This window comes from Podarcis liolepis (genome assembly GCF_965112155.1).
Source record: "Podarcis liolepis genome assembly, chromosome: 9".
Lineage (NCBI taxonomy): Eukaryota > Metazoa > Chordata > Lepidosauria > Squamata > Lacertidae > Podarcis > Podarcis liolepis.
In genome coordinates this window covers 12,389,231-12,411,351 of record NC_139564.1, presented here as the reverse complement: position 1 = coordinate 12,411,351, position 22,121 = coordinate 12,389,231, and the positions used below count along the sequence as shown (strand labels likewise).

The following is a 22,121-nucleotide window of genomic DNA, read 5'->3' as shown; positions in this document are numbered from 1 at the left end:
ACAACAACAACAACAACAACAACAACAACAACAACAACAACAACAACATATTTATACCCTGCCCATCTGGCTGGGTTTCCCCAGCCAGTCGGCGCGGTTCCCAACAGAATATTAAAAACACAATGAAACATCAAACATTAAAAACTTCCCTATTCAGGGCTACCTTCAGATGTTGTTTATCTCTTTGACATCTGATGGGAAGGTGTTCCACAGGGCAGGTGCCACTACCGAGAAGGCCCTCTGCCTGGTTCCCTGTAACTCACTTATTGCAGGGAGGCAACTGCCAGAAGGCCCTTGGAGCTGGACCTCAGTGTCTGGGTAGAAAAATGTGGGTGGAGACGCTCCTTCGGGTATACTGGGCCGAAGCCATTTAGGGCTTTAAAGCTCAGCACCAACACTTTGAATTGTGCTCGGAAGCATACTGGGAGTCAATGTAGGTCTTTCAGGACCAGTGTTATATGGTCTTGGTGGCCAGTAACTTCTGCTGCTGCATGAGGGCTAGTCTGGCTTGTGTTTCCTTTTCATGGTCAATTGACACCCCAACTGCTGGTGCAGTGTAGTGGTTAGAGCAGGAATGGGGAGTCTGAAGCCTGGAGGCCAAATGCAGCTCACTAGGCCTCCAACTGGACCTCCAGATCTTCTTGTCCAAGACTATGTGACTCACTGGCACTGCTTGGCACCTTCCTTGAATGTTTTTGCCTGGCTAGGATATGTCCCCAGATGGTTTTCCAAGTTTTTGGAAGGTTTTCCAGATGTTCCCCATGTGAAGAGGGGTTGATAGTTGAACTATTCTAGGAACTGTAGCTCCAAGAGGGGAACAATGTCCAGCACCCCAGACAAACTGCAGCTCCCAGAATTCTTTGGAGGAAGCCACGAGTGTTCAAAGTGCTTTGGGGCTTCCAAGGTATGCTCTGAATGTGGCCTTATACTCTGGTGTGTACATGCATCTTCAGATGTTTCTAGCATTATAGTGGAGGCTTGCTAATCATTTATTGTCTGTTTTCCTGTAGGGAAATAAGAAAACACTGGTGCTTTTGAATTGCTGGGCACTTTCATGGAACTCATGTCTTTTTTTAGAAGGGCTCTGTTCTGTTCCACAAGAATGTGTCTTGCAGAAATGCAACAGGTGTATTCCCTCCAGCATGGAGACAGTGATGGAGATCCTTCTCCTTTTGAACTTCTGCCTTTATAAAAAATATCTATATACCACTATTCATAAAAAAAATCGGAGTGGTTTGCAAAAGTCACACATAAAGCCATACAGTAAAAACCATATAAAATTTTAAAATCAGAGGTCAGCTAACTACTGTATTGTTATAGCTCTGTGGTACCAGAGTCTGGGAGTGCAAAGGCACTCATAATTCTGGGAAGTTGGTGAACGATAGAAATTAATGAATGTCAGCATTTAGCTAATACTTGGGGTATTGAAAATACAGGCTGCAGCAATTCTCCTGAGCTGTGCCAAACACTGGGGAAATTCCTGGATTTAGCTTATGCAAATTAGCTTGGCTGGGCTAGTTAAGTGCAAGCCATTATGAAACAATGGTCATTCAACAGCAAAGAAAGATCCTTAGATCTGTGCAAAACAGGGATTGTTAGGGTTAAGGGGCAGGGGCATGGGGTCATACAGGTAAAATGTGTCCCTTGTAAAACAGAAAGATTTGGAGAAGGGGAGGAGCCAATTAGCAAAGGTTTGAGATGTAATGTTGTGAACTCTCTTCCTCCATGAACTGCCCTTCTCTGCACACATGCCAGCTTGTCAACATCCTTTTTAAATTGTGGCGCCCAGAACTGGACACAGTATTCCTGGTGTGGTCTGACCAAAGTAGAGTAGTACTATTACTTCCCTTGATCTGGACACTATGCTTCTGTTGATGCAGCCTAGAATGGCATTAGCTTTTTTGCTGCTGCATCACACACTTTGTAACAGTATTATGGAAAGATGTGTTCTTAATTGCCAGAGTGAATAAAAATATGGTTTCAGCAGGCACTTAAACATTGAAGCAGAAAGTGTTTGCTGACTTTCAATTGGTAGTGAATTCCAGAGAATTCAGCTGATGACACTAAAGTCTCAGTTTCTTGTTGCCATCCAAAGGGCTTCGATAATTTGGGGTCCAACCAACGATGCTCCTGCAGTTAGGGGACAGGGGTGGCGCTGTGGACTGAACCGCTGAGCCTCTTGGGCTTGCTGATCGGAAGGTCGGCGGTTCGAATCCCCGTGATGGGGTGAGCGCCCGTTGCTTTGTCCCAGCTCCTGCCAACCCAGCAGTTCAAAAGTATGCCAATGCAAGTAGATAAATAGGTACCATTGTGGCGGGAAGTAAACAGCATTTTCATGCGCTCTGGTTTCTGTCACCGTGTTCCATTGCGCCAGAAGTGGTTTAGTCATGCTGGCCACATGACTCGGAAAGCTGTTTGTGGACAAGCGCCGGCTCCTTCGGCCTGAAAGCAAGATGAGCGCCGCAACCCCATAGTCACCTTTGACTGGACTTAACCGTCCAGGGGTCCTTTACCTTTTACTGCTCCTGTAGATGATCTCAAGGATCTAGCTGGGATATGAGGGTTCAGGCATTCTGCTCTGGAAACCTTGAACCACAGTCAATTGCCAAATTCTCCTGCACTGTATCTTGTTTCAGAGAACTGAACTGTATCAAAGGATAGGACACCCGCCACCCCCTTTAAAAGCAGTTTGCTAACAACCACACTGAAAACTTCAAACTTCCTGCCTTGTGAACCTCAGTCATCTCTGTAATTTTTTTTATGGTATTTCCTTTGCCTCCATATTTAACATATTAGCCACATGTGGTCAACTGAACCCAGATGTGGTATATCACATCCTTGAGAGCGAAACAAAAATTAAACAACTGTCAAACCTCCAACATGGTCATGCAGTTTCGGTACTCATTCCTGTGCAGTTGCTGCCATAATGCAGTGACTATGAAAATGAGGTGTAAAAAGTCTCTGCCTCATGATGTGCTCACCCAGCAAGGAGGCTCTTGGCAATTCATTGGGCTCCAGGCTGCCTGAATACCATACCTTTAAAGCACATTAAAAGGTAAAGGGGCCCCTGACCATTAGGTCCAATCGTGGACAACTCTGGGGTTGCGGCACTCATCTCGCTTTATTGGCCGAGGGAGCCGGCGTACAGCTTCTGGGTCATGTGGCCAGATTGACTAAGCCGCTTCTGGTGAACCAGAGCAGTGCATGGAAATGCTGTTTACCTTCCCGTCAGAGTGGTACCTATTGATCTACTTGCACTTTGACGTGCTTTCGAACAGCTAGGTTAGCAGGAGCAGGGACCAAGCAATTGGAGCTCACCCTGTCGCGGGGATTCAAACCGCCAACCTTCTGATTGGCAAGGCCTAGGCTCTGTGGTTTAACCCACAGTGCCACCCGCGTCTCTTTTAAAGCACATTACTTTCTGACAAAGAATCCTGGGAACTGCAATTTACCCCACACAGTGCTAAAATTGCCAGCACCCTTAACAAACTACACTTCCCAGGATTCCTTGGGATGCGCGTATCATGCACTTTAAAAGTATGGTATGTGTGCAGCCTCAACCCATCATGTGGAGATAATAGCAAAGATTTACCTTACAGGTAGGAATGGGAGTATCATTTTGGATTTTCTGTTTCCCACTCCCCCCCCCCCCCAAATCTTAGCTTTACATTTCAATATCAGTTTTCATTAAAACAAAAACTAAAACCAGCCCTGAGGGAAATTCACTAACATTTCAGTGTTAATTTAATCCCAATGTGCATATGTCTGCATGAAATTCTCCCCAATCTACACACCTTTTTGCAAAGCAATGCTCCCTGATGTAATGCATTTATGTATGCTATTTTCACTAAAAGATAAACACGAATTGACTGGAGAACTGCATTGCAAAATTTGAAGAAGTGCGAATTTTCGAAAGACGGCTGTGTTTTGGCTTGTTTATAGGCTTGTAATAGGAGTTATAGAGATAATATGCATGAAACACTTCCAGAGCTGCTGCCCTACTCATGGAACAGCTGGTTTGTTTGTTTGTTTGTTTGTTTCATATCCCACCTTTTCTCTGAGGAGTTCAAGGTGGTGTACAATCCTCACAAAGTGGTCCAATACCCACAACAACCCTGTGAGGTAGGTTAGGCTAAGAGGCAGAGTCAGGCTCAAGGTCGCCTGGTCAATTTCATGGAGATATGAACCCTGGAGATTTGAACACCTGGAGATTTGAACCGTAGTCCAACTTTCTACAGCACTGCACCACACTGGTGATCCAGCAAAAGCAAGCACTAATGGAAGAGGAGGAGAAGCAAGGTTCTCTGATTTCCCCTCCCCACTGCGCCCCCATGCCACCCATGCCACCTTCCACATTGTCTTAACCCAATCCTAGGGTATAGAATTTCAGGGAGCGCAGAGGCACAGAGGACTGCAATGGAAAGGGGGACTGAAGGAAACTGTTTTTCCTCTTATGTTAGTGCATAGTCCTTTGACCTGGGGCCCCAAGATGCTGTTGGACCATAACTCTCTTCGTCCCTGGCCATTGGCTAATCTGGCTGTGGAAGATGGGTGTTGTAGTCTTAACAACACCTGGGCATCCAAAGTACTGTGTGCTAGCTGATGCCCCAGCTGGATCAAAAGCCATTCTGTGAATGGCACAGCAGGGCTGGATTTCACCCAGGGTATGTTTATTGTTGCCAAAAATTGAAACTAAGCTTGGGAAAAATAGCACCAAATCCTTTCTAACTACTCACCTTCTCGTTCTGTTGTCAGTCAGGAGAAATGGTTTTGAAGGGTCCGAAAGAGTGGAATTTAAAAAGGAGAGTGTTCAAATCAGTGTTACACCCAGAGAGTGCAATACAAAGATGGCCCATTTATATTTTGTTGTTGTTTAGTCGTTTAGTCATGTCCGACTCTTCGTGACCCCATGGACCAGAGCATGCCAGGCACTCCTGTCTTCCACTGCCTCCTGCAGTTTAGTCAAACTCATGCTGGTAGCTTCGAGAACACTGTCCAACCATCTTGTCCTCTGTCGTCCCCTTCTCCTTGTGCCCTCCATCTTTCCCAACATCAGGGTCTTTTCCAGGGAGTCTTTTCTTCTCATGAGGTGGCCAAAGTATTGGAGCCTCAGCTTCACGATCTGTCCTTCCAGTGAGCACTCAGGACTGATTTCCTTAAGAATGGATAGGTATTATATTATATTATATTATATTATATTATATTATATTATATTATATATTATAATTCAAATTTCTATACCGCTTTATATTTTAAAGAAAAATCTCAAAGCGGTTTACAGCATATTAAATCAATAAAACATAGATAAAACAATCTGAAGAAAGTAGAGTACACAGTCAAAGCAACATAACAGAAAACTAAAATATTATCTTAAAGATTTCAAAATAAAACATTACAAAGGAGGTCAACTACAGAATACATATTTACGTAACATAGTAGGGCTGGTGAGTGTGGGCCCTGCCCCCTAGGCCAGGTGGAAAGGGCCTTGCAGGGAGCGGCCTTCACGCCCCACAGCTGGACGATGTTCCTCCAGCCTCCATTTACCTGGACTGTGAATGCTGGCAAAGCAAAATAAAAACCTATTGTTTCCAGTTGCTTGTTGTGTCTCTGAGATCAATAAGGAGCAGAGTCAAGGTGGCGTGCAAATTTGTGAGCGTGTCAGGAAATGGAGAGGCACTCATTCAACGGCTGCTCTCCCCTCCTTCCTGGAACTGATCTTCTTCACATCCTGGCTCAATGCAGTTTCCTTTTCGAGTGAGGACTGGCAGAACAATCCCCACATTTTGCAGGTTCAGGGAAGAGCCAGCCAGCATTTTTGTTGTGTGGCCAGGAACAGGAGAGGATGATGCAAACATCACTTCCTCTAGGAGTTCACACTAGGGTGACAAGCGGCAGGGTTTGTGGGGAGCTAAAGATATAAGAAGATAAGAGCCGTGCTGGATCAGGCTAGTGGACCATCTAGGGCTGCATCCTAACCTCATGGTGGCCAACCGGATTCCTGTGGGAAGCCCACAAGGTGGACATGAGTGCAATAGCATTCTGCTCAGCAGCTGGCATTCAGTGGAATGGTGGAGGCAGGGTTACTACAAGACTAGACCGTATGGTGCCTTCTAGATGTTGGTTGACTACAACTCCCAACATCCCTGATTATTGTCCATGCCTGATGAGAGTTGGAGTCCAACAACATCACAGTAGCTACCCCCGGGTTGCTCCATTATGATGCTGTTTTAGGGATATTTTCTATCATTCATCAGATGAAAACAAGTGCAAGAGAAGCTCAAAGGTATCTTTTCATATGGCCAAAGTACAGTGGTACCTCGGGTGTCATACGCTTCAGGTTACATACACTTCAGGTTACAGACTCCGCTAAACCAGAAATAGCACCTCGGGTTAAGAACCTTGCTTCAGGATGAGAACAGAAATCGTGCGGCGGTGGTGCGGTGGCATTAGGAGGCCCCATTAGCTAAAGTGGTGCTTCAGGTTAAGAACAGTTTCAGGTTAAGAACAGACTTCTGGACCGAATTAAGTACTTAACCTGAGGTACCACTGTAGCCAGTTTGGTTTTATGGGTAGCATTAGTCTCTGGTCTCAAAAACCTGGGTTCAAACTATCCCCTATTTGTGTACCCATTGGATGGCTTTCATGAAGACACTATCTCCCAGTTTCAGAGCCTGTGAAAGACAGCAGTAATTTTTTAAAAAAGATCTCAAACCTCAGCCGTTTTCATCAGGATAAACAAGGCAATGATCACTCAGGACATGAAAGCGGCAATAAAAGTGATGTATTGTAAATAACTATAAATGATAAATAAACTCTGACATACCAGATAACACCAGGGTGCAGTGGGGGCAAATGATAAGTGATGCTTGGCTCATCACTTAAGTTACAAAAACAATGTGTATAAAAGCAGATTATGAAATCTGTAAAACACAGGAAATGAGTCACTGAGGCTAGTCCTCATGTAATCATTTGATGTACTCAGGCTACAGATAATTCCTTTCAAAGTGTTCTGCTATATGGAAGTGGTTTTCAAACTCTATTCTCAAGAACCCTGAAAGTTCTCAGAAGCTTTGATGGGTTCTCAGTTAATGGTGGTCAGCTTGCAAACCATTTTTCTGCAATGCAAAGCCACATTTATGTTCCTTGCATTTATAATTCAAGGTGGCAGACACGGTCCTCCACACAATAACTATGTAGATAGGTTAGGCTGGGAGTATATGGCTGGCCCATGGCCACCCAAAATGCTCCATTGCTGAGTGGCGATTTGAACTTTGGGCTCCCCAGACTGGATCTGATGTTCTGACCACTACATCACATAGGCAGATGACATAGAATCATAGAATTGCAGATTTGACCTAAGTGAGAGGTAACCAACATGGTCTTCTCTAGATGTTATTTAACTACAGCTCCCATCATCCCTGACCATTGACCATGATGGCTGGGGCTGATGGGAGTTGGAGTCTAACATCTCTAGGGCATCATGTTGACAACCCAATTTAAGTTCTGCTTGTGTGATGGCCTGGGATTCAGACTCGGAGGTTGAACCTGAGGGATCCTAGCCTGCAAAGGAGTCCCTGCTTCCAGAACCAGCTGAGCCGGGGCTGGGGCCTGAGCCTGAAGGGTCCTCACCTGTGCTGGATCCTCAGGTGCAGGCATCAGCTGAGTCTGCTCTGGCTCCTGAGGTGATTGAGGACCCATTGCCTGCAGGTGCTCCACTCTCAGGCCCGCCAGAGGAAGCTGAGGTTGCCTCTGGGTCCGGTAACCCTCCAGCCTCTCCTGAGCTACAGAGGCTAAGGGCAGAGTTCCTGCAGGAGGAGTGCTCGCCTCCAGGCCAGGAGAGACGAGTCACCAGAGGATCAGAGCCACCCTATGCCTCGGGCAGATAAAAGCCGGCTAGCCCCAGTCCCAAGTTGCGGGAGCAACATTGTTGGTTCTTGCCTGAACCCTGTCCTGCTTACCTGCCTGAGCTCCTGATCTGCCCTGGCTCCCTGCTTGCATGCCTTTCCCTGACTTCACCTGACTCCCTGCCCTGCAACCAGCTTCAGCTACTATGGACTGCCTTCACGTTGCACCTTTCACCACAGACTGGACTTGGACCTCACCTCTTGAGGAACCCACGGGACCAGCACAGCTTGCCTCCATACTAGGCTTCATTCTCAGCAGATTGCTATTGACTTCCTAAAGATGCGGGAGATCCTTCTGCTTCCTCCCCATGTGACTGTGCCCTCAGGTGTGGATTTCCTTGGGTGTCTTCTCCAATTTAGGACAGAAGAAGCTTCCCTTTACTGAGTCAGATCACTGGTCCATCTAGCCAAGTACAGTTGACCCTGACTGGTAGCAGGAGTTTAGAGTTTCAGGCTGGAGTCTATTTTAGTCCCACCTGAAGATACCAGGAATTGAGCTTCCTTATATCTTTGCTCTTTAGCATAGCAGATCTGGATGGGCAGACCTTAGCCACACACCAGCTGTTTAAAATCATTTTTCTCCTAGGACCACCCAAAGAAAGTTTCTGGCAACCCAAACACTTGCTCCAAGCATTCTAAGGGCTCATGGCTCCATTGGAAACTGTATGTTTCTTGCTTAAATGGCTGCTTTTGCTCATAAGGCGACATCAGGGAAAACAGAAATGATGTGTTTGATCTCACAAGATTGGAATGGTGTTGCGATTGAATCTAACAAGCGCATTGTTTAAAATTCTGTGTGAAGTCTTACGGTGTGCCTCCCCACTCCTTTTTCTTTTTTACTGTCAATTCAGTTTGGGGAAATAATTTTGTTAGAAGTGTCAAGGAAATGACGGATGTTAAAGATATTGACTCTGCTAGCTTATCACCGGTGCAACTGCTGCTCAATTCTTCTTGTGTTTTATCATGTACAAACAAGAAAGATCTTAATTCAAAGAGCGGAGGAGGTTTAACAAGGGTAAAAAATAAATAAAAATGTAAAATTAAATTAAACAATTAATCCGTAAAGCAATATATTTGTCCAAAATAATCCATTGGTGACATTCATCTTAGACTGTCGGGATCTTCTTGAGTTATGTCTCAATGTTCGGACATCGAAGCAGATGAGATTCTGCTAAGAAGTCCCTGCCTTTTCATGGAAGCCAAGAAGCTTTGAAAGACGGATTTGCAAAACTTGCAAGAGTATCATGTAAAAGATGGGCTTCCCTCCCCTTTGGAAATTGTTTTGGCATTCAGAGGCACTGGCTGTCATCCATTACCTTCAGAAAGGTACATTGCTCTTAAGAGACAGTACAGCTGGCCATTGTGGAGGCCTTAGGATATGTTACGGGTTGCAAGTCATTTTGTAGACCTCTGGCCGTTGACTCCATTTGAACAGGGGCCATATTTTCTCCCCCCTCTTCTTCTAAATGTATTTTATTAGTTTTTAGCAGTAACATCATAAACGCAACTGAGAAAACAAAACAAAACAAAACTTGGAGTATAGATTATTGGATTGTCAAGTGCTGAGCAAATGCTGGGATAGCTCAGTCATTAGAGCACAGGACTCTTAATCTCAGGGTCATAGGTTGGAGCCCCAAGTTGGGCAAAAGATTCCTGCATTGCAGTGGGTTGGACTAGATGACCCTCGGGGTCCCTTCCAACTCTACAACTCTTTGATTCTAAGAAGAGCCAACAGCATGTGCTTCACCTACTGATTTGCTCTTGAAAAAAATAGCCCCTCACCAGCCGTAAGGCCATTTATGCTTCTATCTCCCAACCTAATGGAGGTCTTCATGGAACTCTTCCTTCTGGCTGCTCACTACTCTTCCTCTTCATCTTCCTGGCTTGAGTACAGGAGTGAGCAGTTTGTTGTAGCTCGCTGGCAGGAGCCTCAACTTGCAGTTCACACTGGGTGGGAAGAGGTTAAAGAGCCCTTTGGCTGTGCTGCAGCATGCAACAGATATGGTTGAGATTAGGGCCTACCGAAGGCCTATTCCTGCTTGGTGTCAGCATAGTGATGCAAACAAGGCAGTGTTGCTCTCCCAGATTCCCAGTGTCACTGCTGGTAACTGAGAGGGTGAAGGACAAAATGCAGGGAGTTCAGTGCAGTGTGGCCATGGTGTCAGATTGGTTCTGCTGCTACACTTGCACTGCGCTGATCTCCCACTGCCTCCTCAAACCTTAACGTTCTCTTTTGGGAAGCCATGATAGTTAAGGTGTTCACCTGATATATGTTGAGTAGGTATGCTGCATGAGATTAGTAGCTTGAGCCTGAATTTGGTGATTTGGAAGTATGTGCCATTCTGTCGAATAGGATTTGCTTCCTGGTAGGCATGCGGGACGCTTGAGGTAGGCTTGAGGGACACGGGTGGTGCTGTGGGTTAAACCACAGAGCCTAGGACTTGCCGGTCAGAAGGTCGGCGGTTCGAATCCCCGCGACGGGGTGAGCTCCCGTTGCTCGGTCCCAGCTCCTTCCAACCTAGCAGTTTGAAAGCACGTCAAAGTGCAAGTAGATAAATAGGTACCACTCCGGCGGGAAGGTAAACGGCATTTCCATGCACTGCTCTGGTTCACCAGAAGCGGCTTAGTCATGCTGGCCACATGACCCGGAAGCTGTACACTGGCTCCTTCGGCCAATAAAGCGAGATGAGCGCCACAACCCCAGAGTTGGTCATGACTGGACCTAACAGTCAGGGGGCCCTTTACCTTAGGCATACTTAGGACTGCAGCCTCAGATGAAGTTCTTGAGCTTGTTTACACAGAAAAAAGTCCCATCACAATCAGGATGTCTCATTATCAAGTTTTTAAAAATTCAGACTGGGGTACCAAAGCAATAGCTGAATCCAATTGTGCTGAAATTTGACAGGTGGTGGAGGGAAAGGTGCAATAAACTATCACATTCAGCTGATTTTTTGCATCACAGAACATCTGCTGCACGCTCAAGTCACCAAGAGCCATCTAACATGAAGCAATGCCACATTTTTCTTCCATTCCAGAACAGCTGTATTTCTTGACATGACTTGTTGCTTGCCTACATATGCGCAGGGAATTTTAACCGAGGGCTGTTCTCTTAGTGGGCGCTGAATGGCTAAAACAAATGTGATAATAAGACTAACAACAGATGTTGGGGAGTGGAACTGAAGCGCTCAACAGTGGACCTTGGCTGCAATCTTACTCCTGGAAAAAGGATTAAAGAAGGCTGTCATCTTCCTCTACTTATGAGGGATACAGTGGTGGTGGGAGGCTGTATAATTGAAGAATTATGCCTCAGTGGTGCACGGTCACCCCCTTTTCCTCTTCATCAAAATAGTGGTTTGGATAACAATGAATTGGCAGCTACTAGAATGGCAACACTTTCTGTTTCTAACATGCAGCGGGTGATGGATGTCACATCCCCCAAAATGGAGGATGAAGGCAAGGACAAAAAACCCACCTTCTCCAAGTTAGAAGGATGTGTATCTGTAATAATATTACAGTGGTACCTTGGTTCTCAAACCTATATCGCTCCGGAAGTCCGTTCCAAAACCAAAGCGTTCTAAAACCAAGGTGCGCTTTCCCATAGAAAGTAATGCAAAATGGATTAATCCATTCCAGACTTTTAATAACAACCTCCCAAACAGCAATTTAACATAATTTTTACTACCGAACAAGACCACTGATTCATAAAATGAAAGCAATAAACAATGTACTGCAGTCACACAATCAATCAGTAGCTGAACTGGGTTCCACACAGTCTCTCACACACACACACACACACACACACACAAAAAGAAAAACACAAAATAAATAGCAAAAACAGAACACACAAAATGGAAGTGTGGCACTCAAAATGGAAGCTTAACACTCAAAACGGAGCATGTTCAGCTTCCAAAAAAGTTCACAAACCGGAACACTTACTTTTGGGTTTGCAGTGTTTGGGTTCCACATTGTTTGAGAACCAAGGCGTTTGAGAACCAAGGTACCACTGCAGTAGTAGTAGTAATAATAATAATAATAATAATAATAATACTTATATTATTTATACCCTGGGTGGCTTACAACACATAAAAAACAGTAAAATGCCAAACATTAAAAACTTCCTGATACAGGGCTGCCTTCAGATGTCTTCTAAAAGTTGTGTAGTTCTTTATCTCCTTGACATCTGATGGGAGGGCGTTCTACAGGGAGGGTGCCACTGCTGAGAAGGCCTACCGAGATCCCCCCCCAAAAAAAAATGATGAAGAGGAAAAGGACTTTGACATTATGCACAGATGCAGAGGTCTGTGTTGCGCACTCTTGAAAATAGCACTTAAAAAAAGCAACCAAAAACCTGACAATCTCATGAGTAAAATAAGATGGTGGGTATTGCTATTACAATATTTGGACTTATTGGCCACTTGTTAACTAAAAGTTCTCCAAGGTCCAGGACAGCATTTCCTTCAAATGCCACACCCACATGCTTGAGGTCAGAGGTCAAAAGTGGTGTAGGTGTGGCTCATGGGATTGTTGAGTTGGAATTGGGCCCCCAGGATGTGTCAAACGATTTCTGCCACATCAAAGCCATTCCTATCAATACCATATGGCAGGTTTACATGACACTACCAGAGGAAGTACAGTCATACCTCAGGTTACAGACGCTTGAGGTTGTGTTTTTTTGGGTTATGGACCGCCGAAACCCGGAAGTACTGGAACGGGTTACTTCTGGGTTTCGGTGGTAGAGCATGTGCAGCAGAGCCAAATCGCAACCCATGCATGCGCAGATGCACCACTGCGGGTTGCGAACGTGCATCCCGCACAGATCACGTTTGCAACCCGAGCGTCCACTGTACAGTGCAATAAGTAAAAAAATGTTGCCATGAATGGGATCTGGAAAAGCCCAGAATAAGGGGTCTGAAATTACACAAGAATGTGTGTGTGTGTGTGTGTGTGTGTGTGTGTGTGTGATGAGCACCACAAGCAACCACAGGGGTTGGTGTAGGAAATACTTGTGTGCTTTTACACACTCTTAGCTTTTTACAGCAGCAGTGTGATGGGGACAAAATATGACGGCAAATATTAAAAGAGGGACTGTAATGCAACGGCAGAGCATTTGCTTGGCAAGTTCTCAGGACTTTCTATCCTAGGCAGTTCTAATTACAGCGCCTCTGACATTTTTTGCTTGGAAATGAGCTGGAGTTGAATTGACAGTTTGTTGACAGTACTAGGCTATGGCTTACCACTGGTCCCCCCCCCCCACTCCCTGCCTCAATATATGTGTTGAGGGGTCTATACTGGCTAGAAATTAGCTTCTGGGCCCAAGTCAAAGTTCTGGCTTCTAACTTTAGAGCCAGAAAAAAAAAGAGAGAAGCAAGCCTTTGCTTAGGACTCAGTTCAACAATCGATTGTGCTTAGACAATTGGACTAGGCCCAGCCAGACACAGGTTCAATCCCCAGTCTGCCACAAAACTGCCTGGGTGATCACCCTCCCCTCTGTCTAATGTGCCCCACAGGGCTGTTTTGAGGATAAAAAGCATGGAGGGAGAACCACGTATGAGACCCTGAGCATTTTTTTATATGATCGCCATTGTTTACAATCACGCTTTTGATACAAAGATTTCACAAGAAACACAAAAACTGCATTAAAATAAATGCAGGCCTCTACTGATCTCCACTATCTGGTATCTCATGGGTATATATGGTTGCTTTTCATGAAGATCTCCACCACTTACCCACCCATAGCTGTGTGGCCTTCCTACCCACCCAAGTATCAGCCTTGGATAGTGTGAAAAGTGCCCAGCCCAGCCATGGTGCTGTGTCTGTCTCGTCTGCTAAATTAAATAGCATCTGTGTTTAGATTTGACTTTGCACAGATATTTTAAATGAGCGGCATCCTTTGGGACCGAATGAGCTAGGGACGTATCAATAACAACAGCGCTTAACATTTGCGCAGAGCTTACAAGGGTTCAAGTATACATTCCCTCATATCCCTCTGGAGCCATCTCTCCCATTTCTGTCTCTTAGGAACATGGGGCCCTTCCTTGGAGTAAGACATTATGGGTGAGGTGGTGCTAGACTGGGCCTGTTGCTGTCACCAGAGTACAGTAGCAACTACTGTTTCAAGTTTCACAGCAGCAGGGCCAAGCTCTGAGAAAGGGCTGGGGTGTCCTTTCTGTTGCCTAGAGTCTTAGGCAACAACTGTCAGTCTTGTAGCTGGTCGACTGGCTATGGCAACGTGGCTAGCCAGTTGGTCAGCCAGCTAGGTGATGGCATGGTGTACAGTGGTACTTCGGGTTACACACGCTTCAGGTTACACACTCCGCTAACCCAGAAATAGTACCTTGGGTTAAGAACTTTGCTTCAGGATGAGAACAGAAATCGTGCTCCGGCAGTGCAGCAGCAGCGGGAGGCCCCATTAGCTAAAGTGGTGCTTCAGGTTAAGAACAGTTTCAGGTTTAGAACGGACCTCCGGAACGAATTAAGTGCTTAACCCGAGGTACTACTGTACTCTGAATCTTGTACTCTGAAGAACTAAGTGTGTGTGTGTGTGTGTGTGTGTGTGTGAAGAGTGTTACTCTTAAAACTTCCTGCTCAACTTTTGTATACTTTCCAGGGGCAAAAAAAAAAAAAAAAAAAAAAAGGCACACTCCTCTCAGCTCCTCATGTCCCAGGGTCAGGAGAAGTGAGTGGGGCTTAGAGTCCTTGTGGACACCAGGGCAAGACCCTAAGGTCGCCACTGTGCCCACGGGCAACCACAATGGCAACGCTGAAGAGGTGCGATTGGAGCCTTGAGGCCTTTTGCAGAAACGGATATAGTCGGGCTGGAGTAACCGATGTTTTTTCGCCACCCCTGTAAAAAAACAAAAGCGCGTCTGCTTTTGGGAAATCTGAACGCGCCCGGTGAAACCACACGCTCTGCTCGGTTCTGAAAAAAACGTCCTTTCCCGCAGGCGCAGGCAGGATCCGGCCACGCTGGCCAAACCTACTCTCGGCCTCTTGAAAGGGGGCTGAGGAAAAGACCCCGGAAAAGACGCTGGCTTCGGGGTGGGGAGAACCTCTTCTTCCCCTTCTCCTCCTCTGGCAATCATCAATCACAGAAAATTAGTCACAACAACATCTGCCTCGCGCCATAAAAGGTCAAGGAAAGGGATTGTAAAAACACACAGAGAGAGAGAGAGAGAGAGAGAGAGAGAGAGAGAGAGAGAGAGAGAAGAAGCAGCAGCAGAAGGGAGAGAGGGAGACAGAACCCAGAAAGGAAAGACGTCCAGGCGCGCGCGCGCAAAGTTTTCTCTCCGCGGATCTCCTCTCTCGGCCGCTTTCGGGTCGCCATTGGTAGTTCGGCGTGGCAATCAATACTTTGTAGCGGGGAAGGAAGCAACAAGCGGCGGGCCGAGGAGGCTTGGCAGAGCCGGAGGGGAGGCGCGCCTGCCCGGCACAGAGCGCACGGGGGCTCCGTTTGCGCTTCCTCCAGCCGCCTCTCTCTCTCTCTGCAGCCTCTATTGTTTGTCCAGCGGGACTCCAGGGTGGGAGATTTCTCCTCCTCTCGGGATTTGTGCAGAGTTTGCTGCAACTCCCCTTTGTCCTCGGCGCGTTCTCGGCTCTCGGCTCTCCGCCCCGTCCAGCCCTCTCTCCTCCAGGGCGCTCGCTCTCTCCGCTTCTGCAAGCCAGGAAACTTCGGCAGTTTGCAAAGAGGGAGAAGAAGGAGGCATGGGGGGCCGGAGGAGGCTGAGCGAGGCCGGGCCGGGCTGCTGCAGGAGCTGGTCCTCGGATCCGCTGGGCCAGGCGGCGCCGGCTTGGCTTGCGCTGCTAGTGCCGTTGTTGCTGTTGCTGCTGGCGGCTCACGGCCAGGAGGAGCCTTCGTGCAAAGGAGCCTACGACCTGTACTTCGTCCTGGACAAGTGAGTGAAGGGGCAGGAGCTTACCTGCTTGGGAGGAAGGGAGGAGGGGGAGGAGGAGGGGGAGGAGGAGGAGAGGGACCCCCCCTCGCCGCCTGCTGACGCCCACCAAACTCCCCCAACCGCATCGCGAAACCTCTCTTAACTTTGTCCGCTGGGAGAGCCGCCCTTGGCAGTGTCGCCAACGGCACGTTGAAAAGAAAAGCCCACCACCGTCGCATCAGAGAGGTTCTGGGGCTCAAGCCGGTTTGGGATCCCACTGGCACCCCAAAGTCTACAGCTGGGCTTTACACTGCTCAGGAATGAAGGAAATGCCCTTTGTGTATAATCAAAGGATCTCTTTTTTGGGGGGTGGGGAGGGTTGTTAAAAACCTGGGGTTGTCATCAGCTAAGGCCTACTCATAGTAGACTCATTGAAACAAACAAAAAAATTCCTTCCAGTAGCTCCTTAGAGACCAATGAAGTTTGTTATTGGTATGAGCTTTCGTGTGCATGCACACTTCTTCAGATACCCTGCATGCACATGAAAGCTCATACCAATAACAAACTTAGTTGGTCTCTAAGGCGCTACAGGAAGGATTTTGTTTTGTTTTGTTTCAACTACAGCAGACCAACACGGCTACCTAACCTGTAGCTAGACTCATTGAAATTAGCGAACCTAAGTTAGTCATGTTTACTAACTGCATTGCTCTAAGTGGGGCTAGCATAAATATATAAAAATGGGGTTCCAGGGTGAAGCCCCATTGAGACTTCCTGAAACCTAGAAAGTTACCCTTGTTCCTTCCTAGTGCTTTTCCTCAGGAGGAATAAGCAACAGGCAAATAAACATGACTTATAATGATGATTTTTAAAAAAGGGCTGATAACACAATACAGATATCAATATATGTTAGTTAAAACTTTGATAGCCACTTTTTTTTTTGAAACACACACACAGAGTGCAGAAAAAAGATAGACTTAAAAAACACACACACCACTGAATTCACCTAAAAGATAGAGGAATAGGAGGTGCCAAATGAATATTTCTAGGGAGGGTAGTCTGCAGTAGAATCACCATTACAGAAAAGGCCCTGTTCCAGTTTGCCACCTTTCTAACCTCTGAACATGGACGTCTTCAGGTTATGCTGTTAAGAAAAGAACAGGGAATGTATGACTCTCCAGATGTTGATCTCCCATCAGGACCAGTGATCTGGGATGATGGGAGGTGTAGACCAACATCATCAGGGATTCCCCAACCCTGACTTCAGGAATGGGCATGGTCATATCGGAGAAGATGAGTGTTTGGAAACCATGATACTAAGCTCTCCAGAGCTTTTTATGTTGGAACCTGCATTTGAATTGCATTTGGAATGCTAAGAAGAAGCCAGTACAGATTTTTCTTTTTTCTTTTTAACACGGTCAAAAAATTCCACTCTGGCTAAACCGAACTAACCATCTGGCTGCTGAATGGAGTTCCTCAACATTCTTCAGAGATAGCTTCACACAATGCATTGCAGAAGTCTAGCTTGGATGCCGTCCGTGCATGGATAAACATGACAAGGTTATCTGTGTCTAAGGTGGGGTGCAGCTGGCACATCAGCAGAAGCTGATGAATAGTGTTTCATGCCACATGCTACCTCTTGAGGTTGCAACTTCAGGGTTGGAGTCTTGTAAGGAGAGCGCAGTCTCTGAACCACAGTGGATGAACTGGAGTCCTTGGCCTTAGAGGGTGGAATTGATATAGTGAGCATAATGGAAACTTTGGGGTGGAAAGTGTCAGTGGGATACAGCTGTATCTAGCTATAAACTTCTATAGGAAGGACAGGGAAGGATATACTAGAGGTGTTGCTGCTCTGAGGGCATTAAGTCCAGCAAGCTAGAATGCCCCAAAGCAGTGTTCAAAATTAGCCAGGTGCCAGGTGCATTTTGCACCTGGCTTTCGACCGCTTGTGACCAAGTGAAGATGCCTTGGGACCAGGATGGTGCCTGACATCTCCACCATCTGGAGATGCATGCCTGGGGATCATTGAATTTGGACTGTTTTCATAAACTAATACCCCATCACGTAGAATTCTAAAACAGTGGCACATCGGTTTAAGAACAGTCCTGTTAACGAACTATTCGGTATATGAATTCTGCAAAACCAGAAGTATTGTTCCGGTTTGCGAACTTTACCTTGGTCTATGAATGGAAGCTGAATGGTGGAAGGGTTCGCTTCAGGTTACAGACTCTGCTAACCCAGAAATATTACCTTGGGTTAATAACTTTGCTTCAGGATGAGAACAGAAATCGTGCTCTGGTGGCACAGCGGCAGTGGGAAGCCCCGTTAGCTAAAGTGGTGCTTCAGGTTAAGAACAGTTTCAGGTTAAGAACGGACCTCCGGAACGAATTAAGTACGTAACCAGAGGTACCACTGTATATATGTGGACTGTCCCTGAATCAAGGGACTTTTCTCCTTTAAGTTCTCAAAGCTCTTAACCTAGCTCAAGGTTGTCATCTGAACTAGCCAGATGTTTAACTGAGAATCATTCGCAGTCAGTCCATCATTTGAAAAATAAGACTTTAGAGCTGTCTTGCCCCCAAATCGCAACTAGACGTTCCATTTTGGAGACTGCAACCTTGGTTTAATGAGCCATTTGGCGCCTAGCTGATATATCTGAGTTTCTAACACTGCCCCAAATGGGCAGACTCCTTCAAAGAATCATTGTGCATGGTCATATGGGGACCCAAGAGTAATTTAGTTCTGGAGACATGCTATCATGCTCCCTGCTCAAGGAGATCTTGAGATGAAGAATGAAATTGAGGAAGTGTCCCAAAGAGGAAATGTTGTAATGGGTGACGTCAGCTACCGTCACATATACTACGTTTGTATTCCAGTCATAACAAAGAAGTGGTGACTGGCCAGGAGCGAGACCGTGGGGCTGTAGCAGATACCTCAGTGAAGATGTCAATCAAGTGTACAGTGGCTGTGGAAAGGCAAATTCCATGCTAGGGATCATTAGGAAAATAAATCAGTTGATAACATAATGTCTTATGGTGTGACCACATTTGGAATACAGTTGTACCTTGGTTGTCAAATGCCTTGGTACTCGTACGTTTTGGCTCCTGAACAATTGAAACCTGGAAGTGAGTGTTCCAGTTTCCGAACTTTTTTTGGAAGCCGAACATCCAATGCAGCTTCTGCTATTGTTTCTGGGGCACCTGCGTAATCGGAAGCCACGCCTCGGTTTCCGAACATTTCGGAAGTCGAATGGACTTCCGGAACACATTCTGTTCGAAAACCAAGGTATGACTGTACTGTGTCCCCTTCTGGTTGCTTCACCTCAGAAAGGATCTTGTAGAGTTGGGACAAGTGTGGAAAAGGCAACCAAAATGGCCAAGGGGATAGAGTGACTCTTCTTTGAGGAAAGGCTACAACACTTGGGATATTTTAGTTTACAGAAAGGGCAAGTGAGAGGTGATATGGCATATGTTAGGGATGGCTTGGAGAAAGCAGATAGAGAAAAGCTTTTCTCCCTCTCTTGTAACACTGGAGCTGATGGAGATCCAGTGAAGCTGGATCATCAACACCCTACCCCACCCTGGCTAATCTGAGGAAAACTCCCTTTGTATAGTTGGACAGTTTCTCCCATTGTGAATCGTTGGAGAGGAGTGTGGCACATTTTGATCGGGAGCCAAGATGGGAGGCAAAGGGTTAAGCTCCCTGCTTTGTTGTCCTGTGGGCGTCCCTTGGTCTGTTTGCCAAAGAAAGCGCAACTGTGTGACCAGCAGCATGTCTCCTTTGGTCCTTAGAGGCCTAATTCATTCAGATTTCTGTATTTAGTAGAGATCCTTTATTGGAGGACAGAGTCTCCTGCATTCACCTGAGATGTACTTTCTTCTTCCTAACTTGATCAGCAGCAGTGTCCTTTGAAGATATGCTATGGTAGTGCAGCTGATCTGCATGAGCCCAGAAGCGCATGGATCAAGCAGTTCAAATAACTGAGCATGAGGGACTCTCACCATCCAGCTCCCCTAGCGGCCTATCCAACAGGCCCATCTGCAGTGGTACCTCGGGTTAAGTACTTAATTTGTTCCGGAGCTCTGTACTTAACCTGAAATTGTTCTTAACCTTGAAGCACCATTTTAGCTAATGGGACCTCCCGCTGGTGCTGCGCCGCCGGAGCACAATTTCTGTTCTCACCCTGAAGCAAAGTTCTTAACCCGAAGCACTATTTCTGGGGTAGCAGAGTCTGTAACCTGAAGCGTATGTAACCCGAGGTACCACTGTACTTGCTCTGAGTGGAGAAGCAGCAGCAAGCACTAAACAAACAAGTCATCCTACCCATTGTATTGTAACTTTTGTTGCTGTTGTTGTAATAATGTTAGATAAACCACTTTGTGAGGTCTGCTTAGAAAGCAGTATATAAATATTGTAAAATGCAACTACCGGCACAACAAACAATAAATTGAAATGCTTTATTGTCCCTTGTACAACTTGTATACAGTGAGATTACACGAGCACCCCCCACTCAGCTCTCTTAGTCTTAATTCCCCTCGTTTACTGACGCACACCCACCAAACCCGAAAGTCAGTTGCCCTGTTGTTATCTTTGCATTCAGCAGCCTAACAGCCCGCGGACAGAAGCTGTTCTTTACCCTGTTGGTGCAACTAATCATGCTTCTATATCTTCTGCCTGAGGGCAGGAGATCAAGAAAGTGCCGGCCAGGGTGTGAATCATCCCTGAGAATTCTCCTCACTCTCCTGAGGCAACGTTCTTCCGCAATGTCATCCAGCGGATTCACGGGACAGCCCATAATATCTTGTGCTGTATTCACCACCCTCTGTAGGCACTTCCTATTGATGTCAAACCAGCGTACCACACCGTGATGCAGTATGAAAGGACACTTTCTATTCTTGACTGGTAGAAGGAGATCATCAAATGTTGATTGACATCGTTCCTTCACAATACTCTGAGGAGATGGAGTCTCTGTTGGGCTTTCTTAACCACCTGGGTTGTATTGATTTTCCAAGTAAGGTCTTCACAGAGATAAACTCCTAAGAATTTAAAGGAAGAGACTGTCTCCACGCAGCCCTCCCTGATGTACAGCGGGGCTAGTTCTCCTCTGTTCAGAGTTGCAGCCTGAATATTACCACTGAGTGCCAGACCTGAAGGGCTGTAGCTCAATCTGTTTTGCATGCAGAAGGCCCAGTCCCGGGTTCAATTCCCAGCATCTCCAAGGAGGGTTGGGAGAGACCCCTGCTTGAAATTCTGGAGAGAAGCTGGCAGTCAGTGTTGGCAGTACTGAGCTGCATGGACCGGTGGTTTAACTCTGTACAGTGGTACTTTGGTTTACGAACTTAATCCGTTCCGGAAATCCAAAAGCGTTCTTAAACCAAGGCGTGCTTTCCCATAGCAGCGGGGGACTCAATTTACAAATGGAACACACTCAACAGGAAGCGGAACATGTTCTGCTTCCAAGGCAAAGTTCACAAACCAAAACACCTACTTCCGGGTTTGCAGTGTTCTTAATCCAGGTTGTTCATAAACTAAGCTGTTCTTAAACCAAGGTCCCACTGTATAAGATCCTGTGTACTTATGAATGGACTGTTAGTTGTGTCAGTTTTGGAAGACAAAGGAGTTTTGGGTGGTACAGTGCTTTCCACACTGGTGTTTCTGCTGTCCAAGTGATGTGTGTTGTAGAAGGGGCATGTTCTGGTGTGCAATCTGTTTACACAAGGGCTGGGCAGGCCTCCTGAGCTCCATGGTGGCTGTGCATGAGTTGAACATGCACCTTGGGAGAAACATTGCAGATGACCATTGGTAGTCTTAGGAAGCTTGTTCGTTGGAGAAGCACCATTAATGAGCACCATTAGAATCATAGAATCATAGAGTTGGAAGAGACCACAAGGGCCATCGAGTCCAACCCCCTGCCAAGCAGGAAACACCATCAGAGCACTCCTGACATATGGTTGTCAAGCCTCTGCTTAAAGACCTCCAAAGGAGGAGACTCCACCACACTCCTTGGCAGCAAATTCCACTGTCGAACAGCTCTTACTGTCAGGAAGTTCTTCCTAATGTTTAGGTGGAATCTTCTTTCTTGTAGTTTGGATCCATTGCTCCGTGTCCGCTTCTCTGGAGCAGCAGCAAACAACCTTTCTCCCTCCTCTATGTGACATCCTTTTATATATTTGAACATGGCTATCATATCACCCCTTAACCTCCTCTTCTCCAGGCTAAACATGCCCAGCTCCCTTAACCATTCCTCATAATGATGTTCTCATTGAGGGACCCCAGAGAAACTCCTGATGAACCCTCAGTAAGTAGTTCAAAAGCCTCTGCCTTTGTGCGTGATGGGTTTTTGTGGTTC

The 22,121-nt window shown here is 46.3% G+C and overlaps 1 protein-coding gene and 1 long non-coding RNA gene across 2 annotated transcripts in view; one reads left to right on the top strand and one right to left on the bottom strand.

Annotated features, from left to right (window-relative positions):
• The window catches only part of LOC310686055, a 448,979-nt gene that overhangs the window by 55,609 nt on the left and 371,249 nt on the right, over window positions 1-22,121 (bottom strand). The gene's annotated exons all lie outside the window — the stretch shown is intronic.
• Window positions 14,622-22,121, top strand: part of ANTXR2 (ANTXR cell adhesion molecule 2) — a 149,534-nt gene continuing 142,034 nt past the window's right edge. The window contains exon 1 of the mRNA XM_083458840.1: window positions 14,622-15,796. Coding sequence (XP_083314966.1) covers window positions 15,606-15,796 — 191 coding nt within the window. The 5' untranslated portion in view covers window positions 14,622-15,605. The remainder of the gene's footprint in view (window positions 15,797-22,121) is intronic.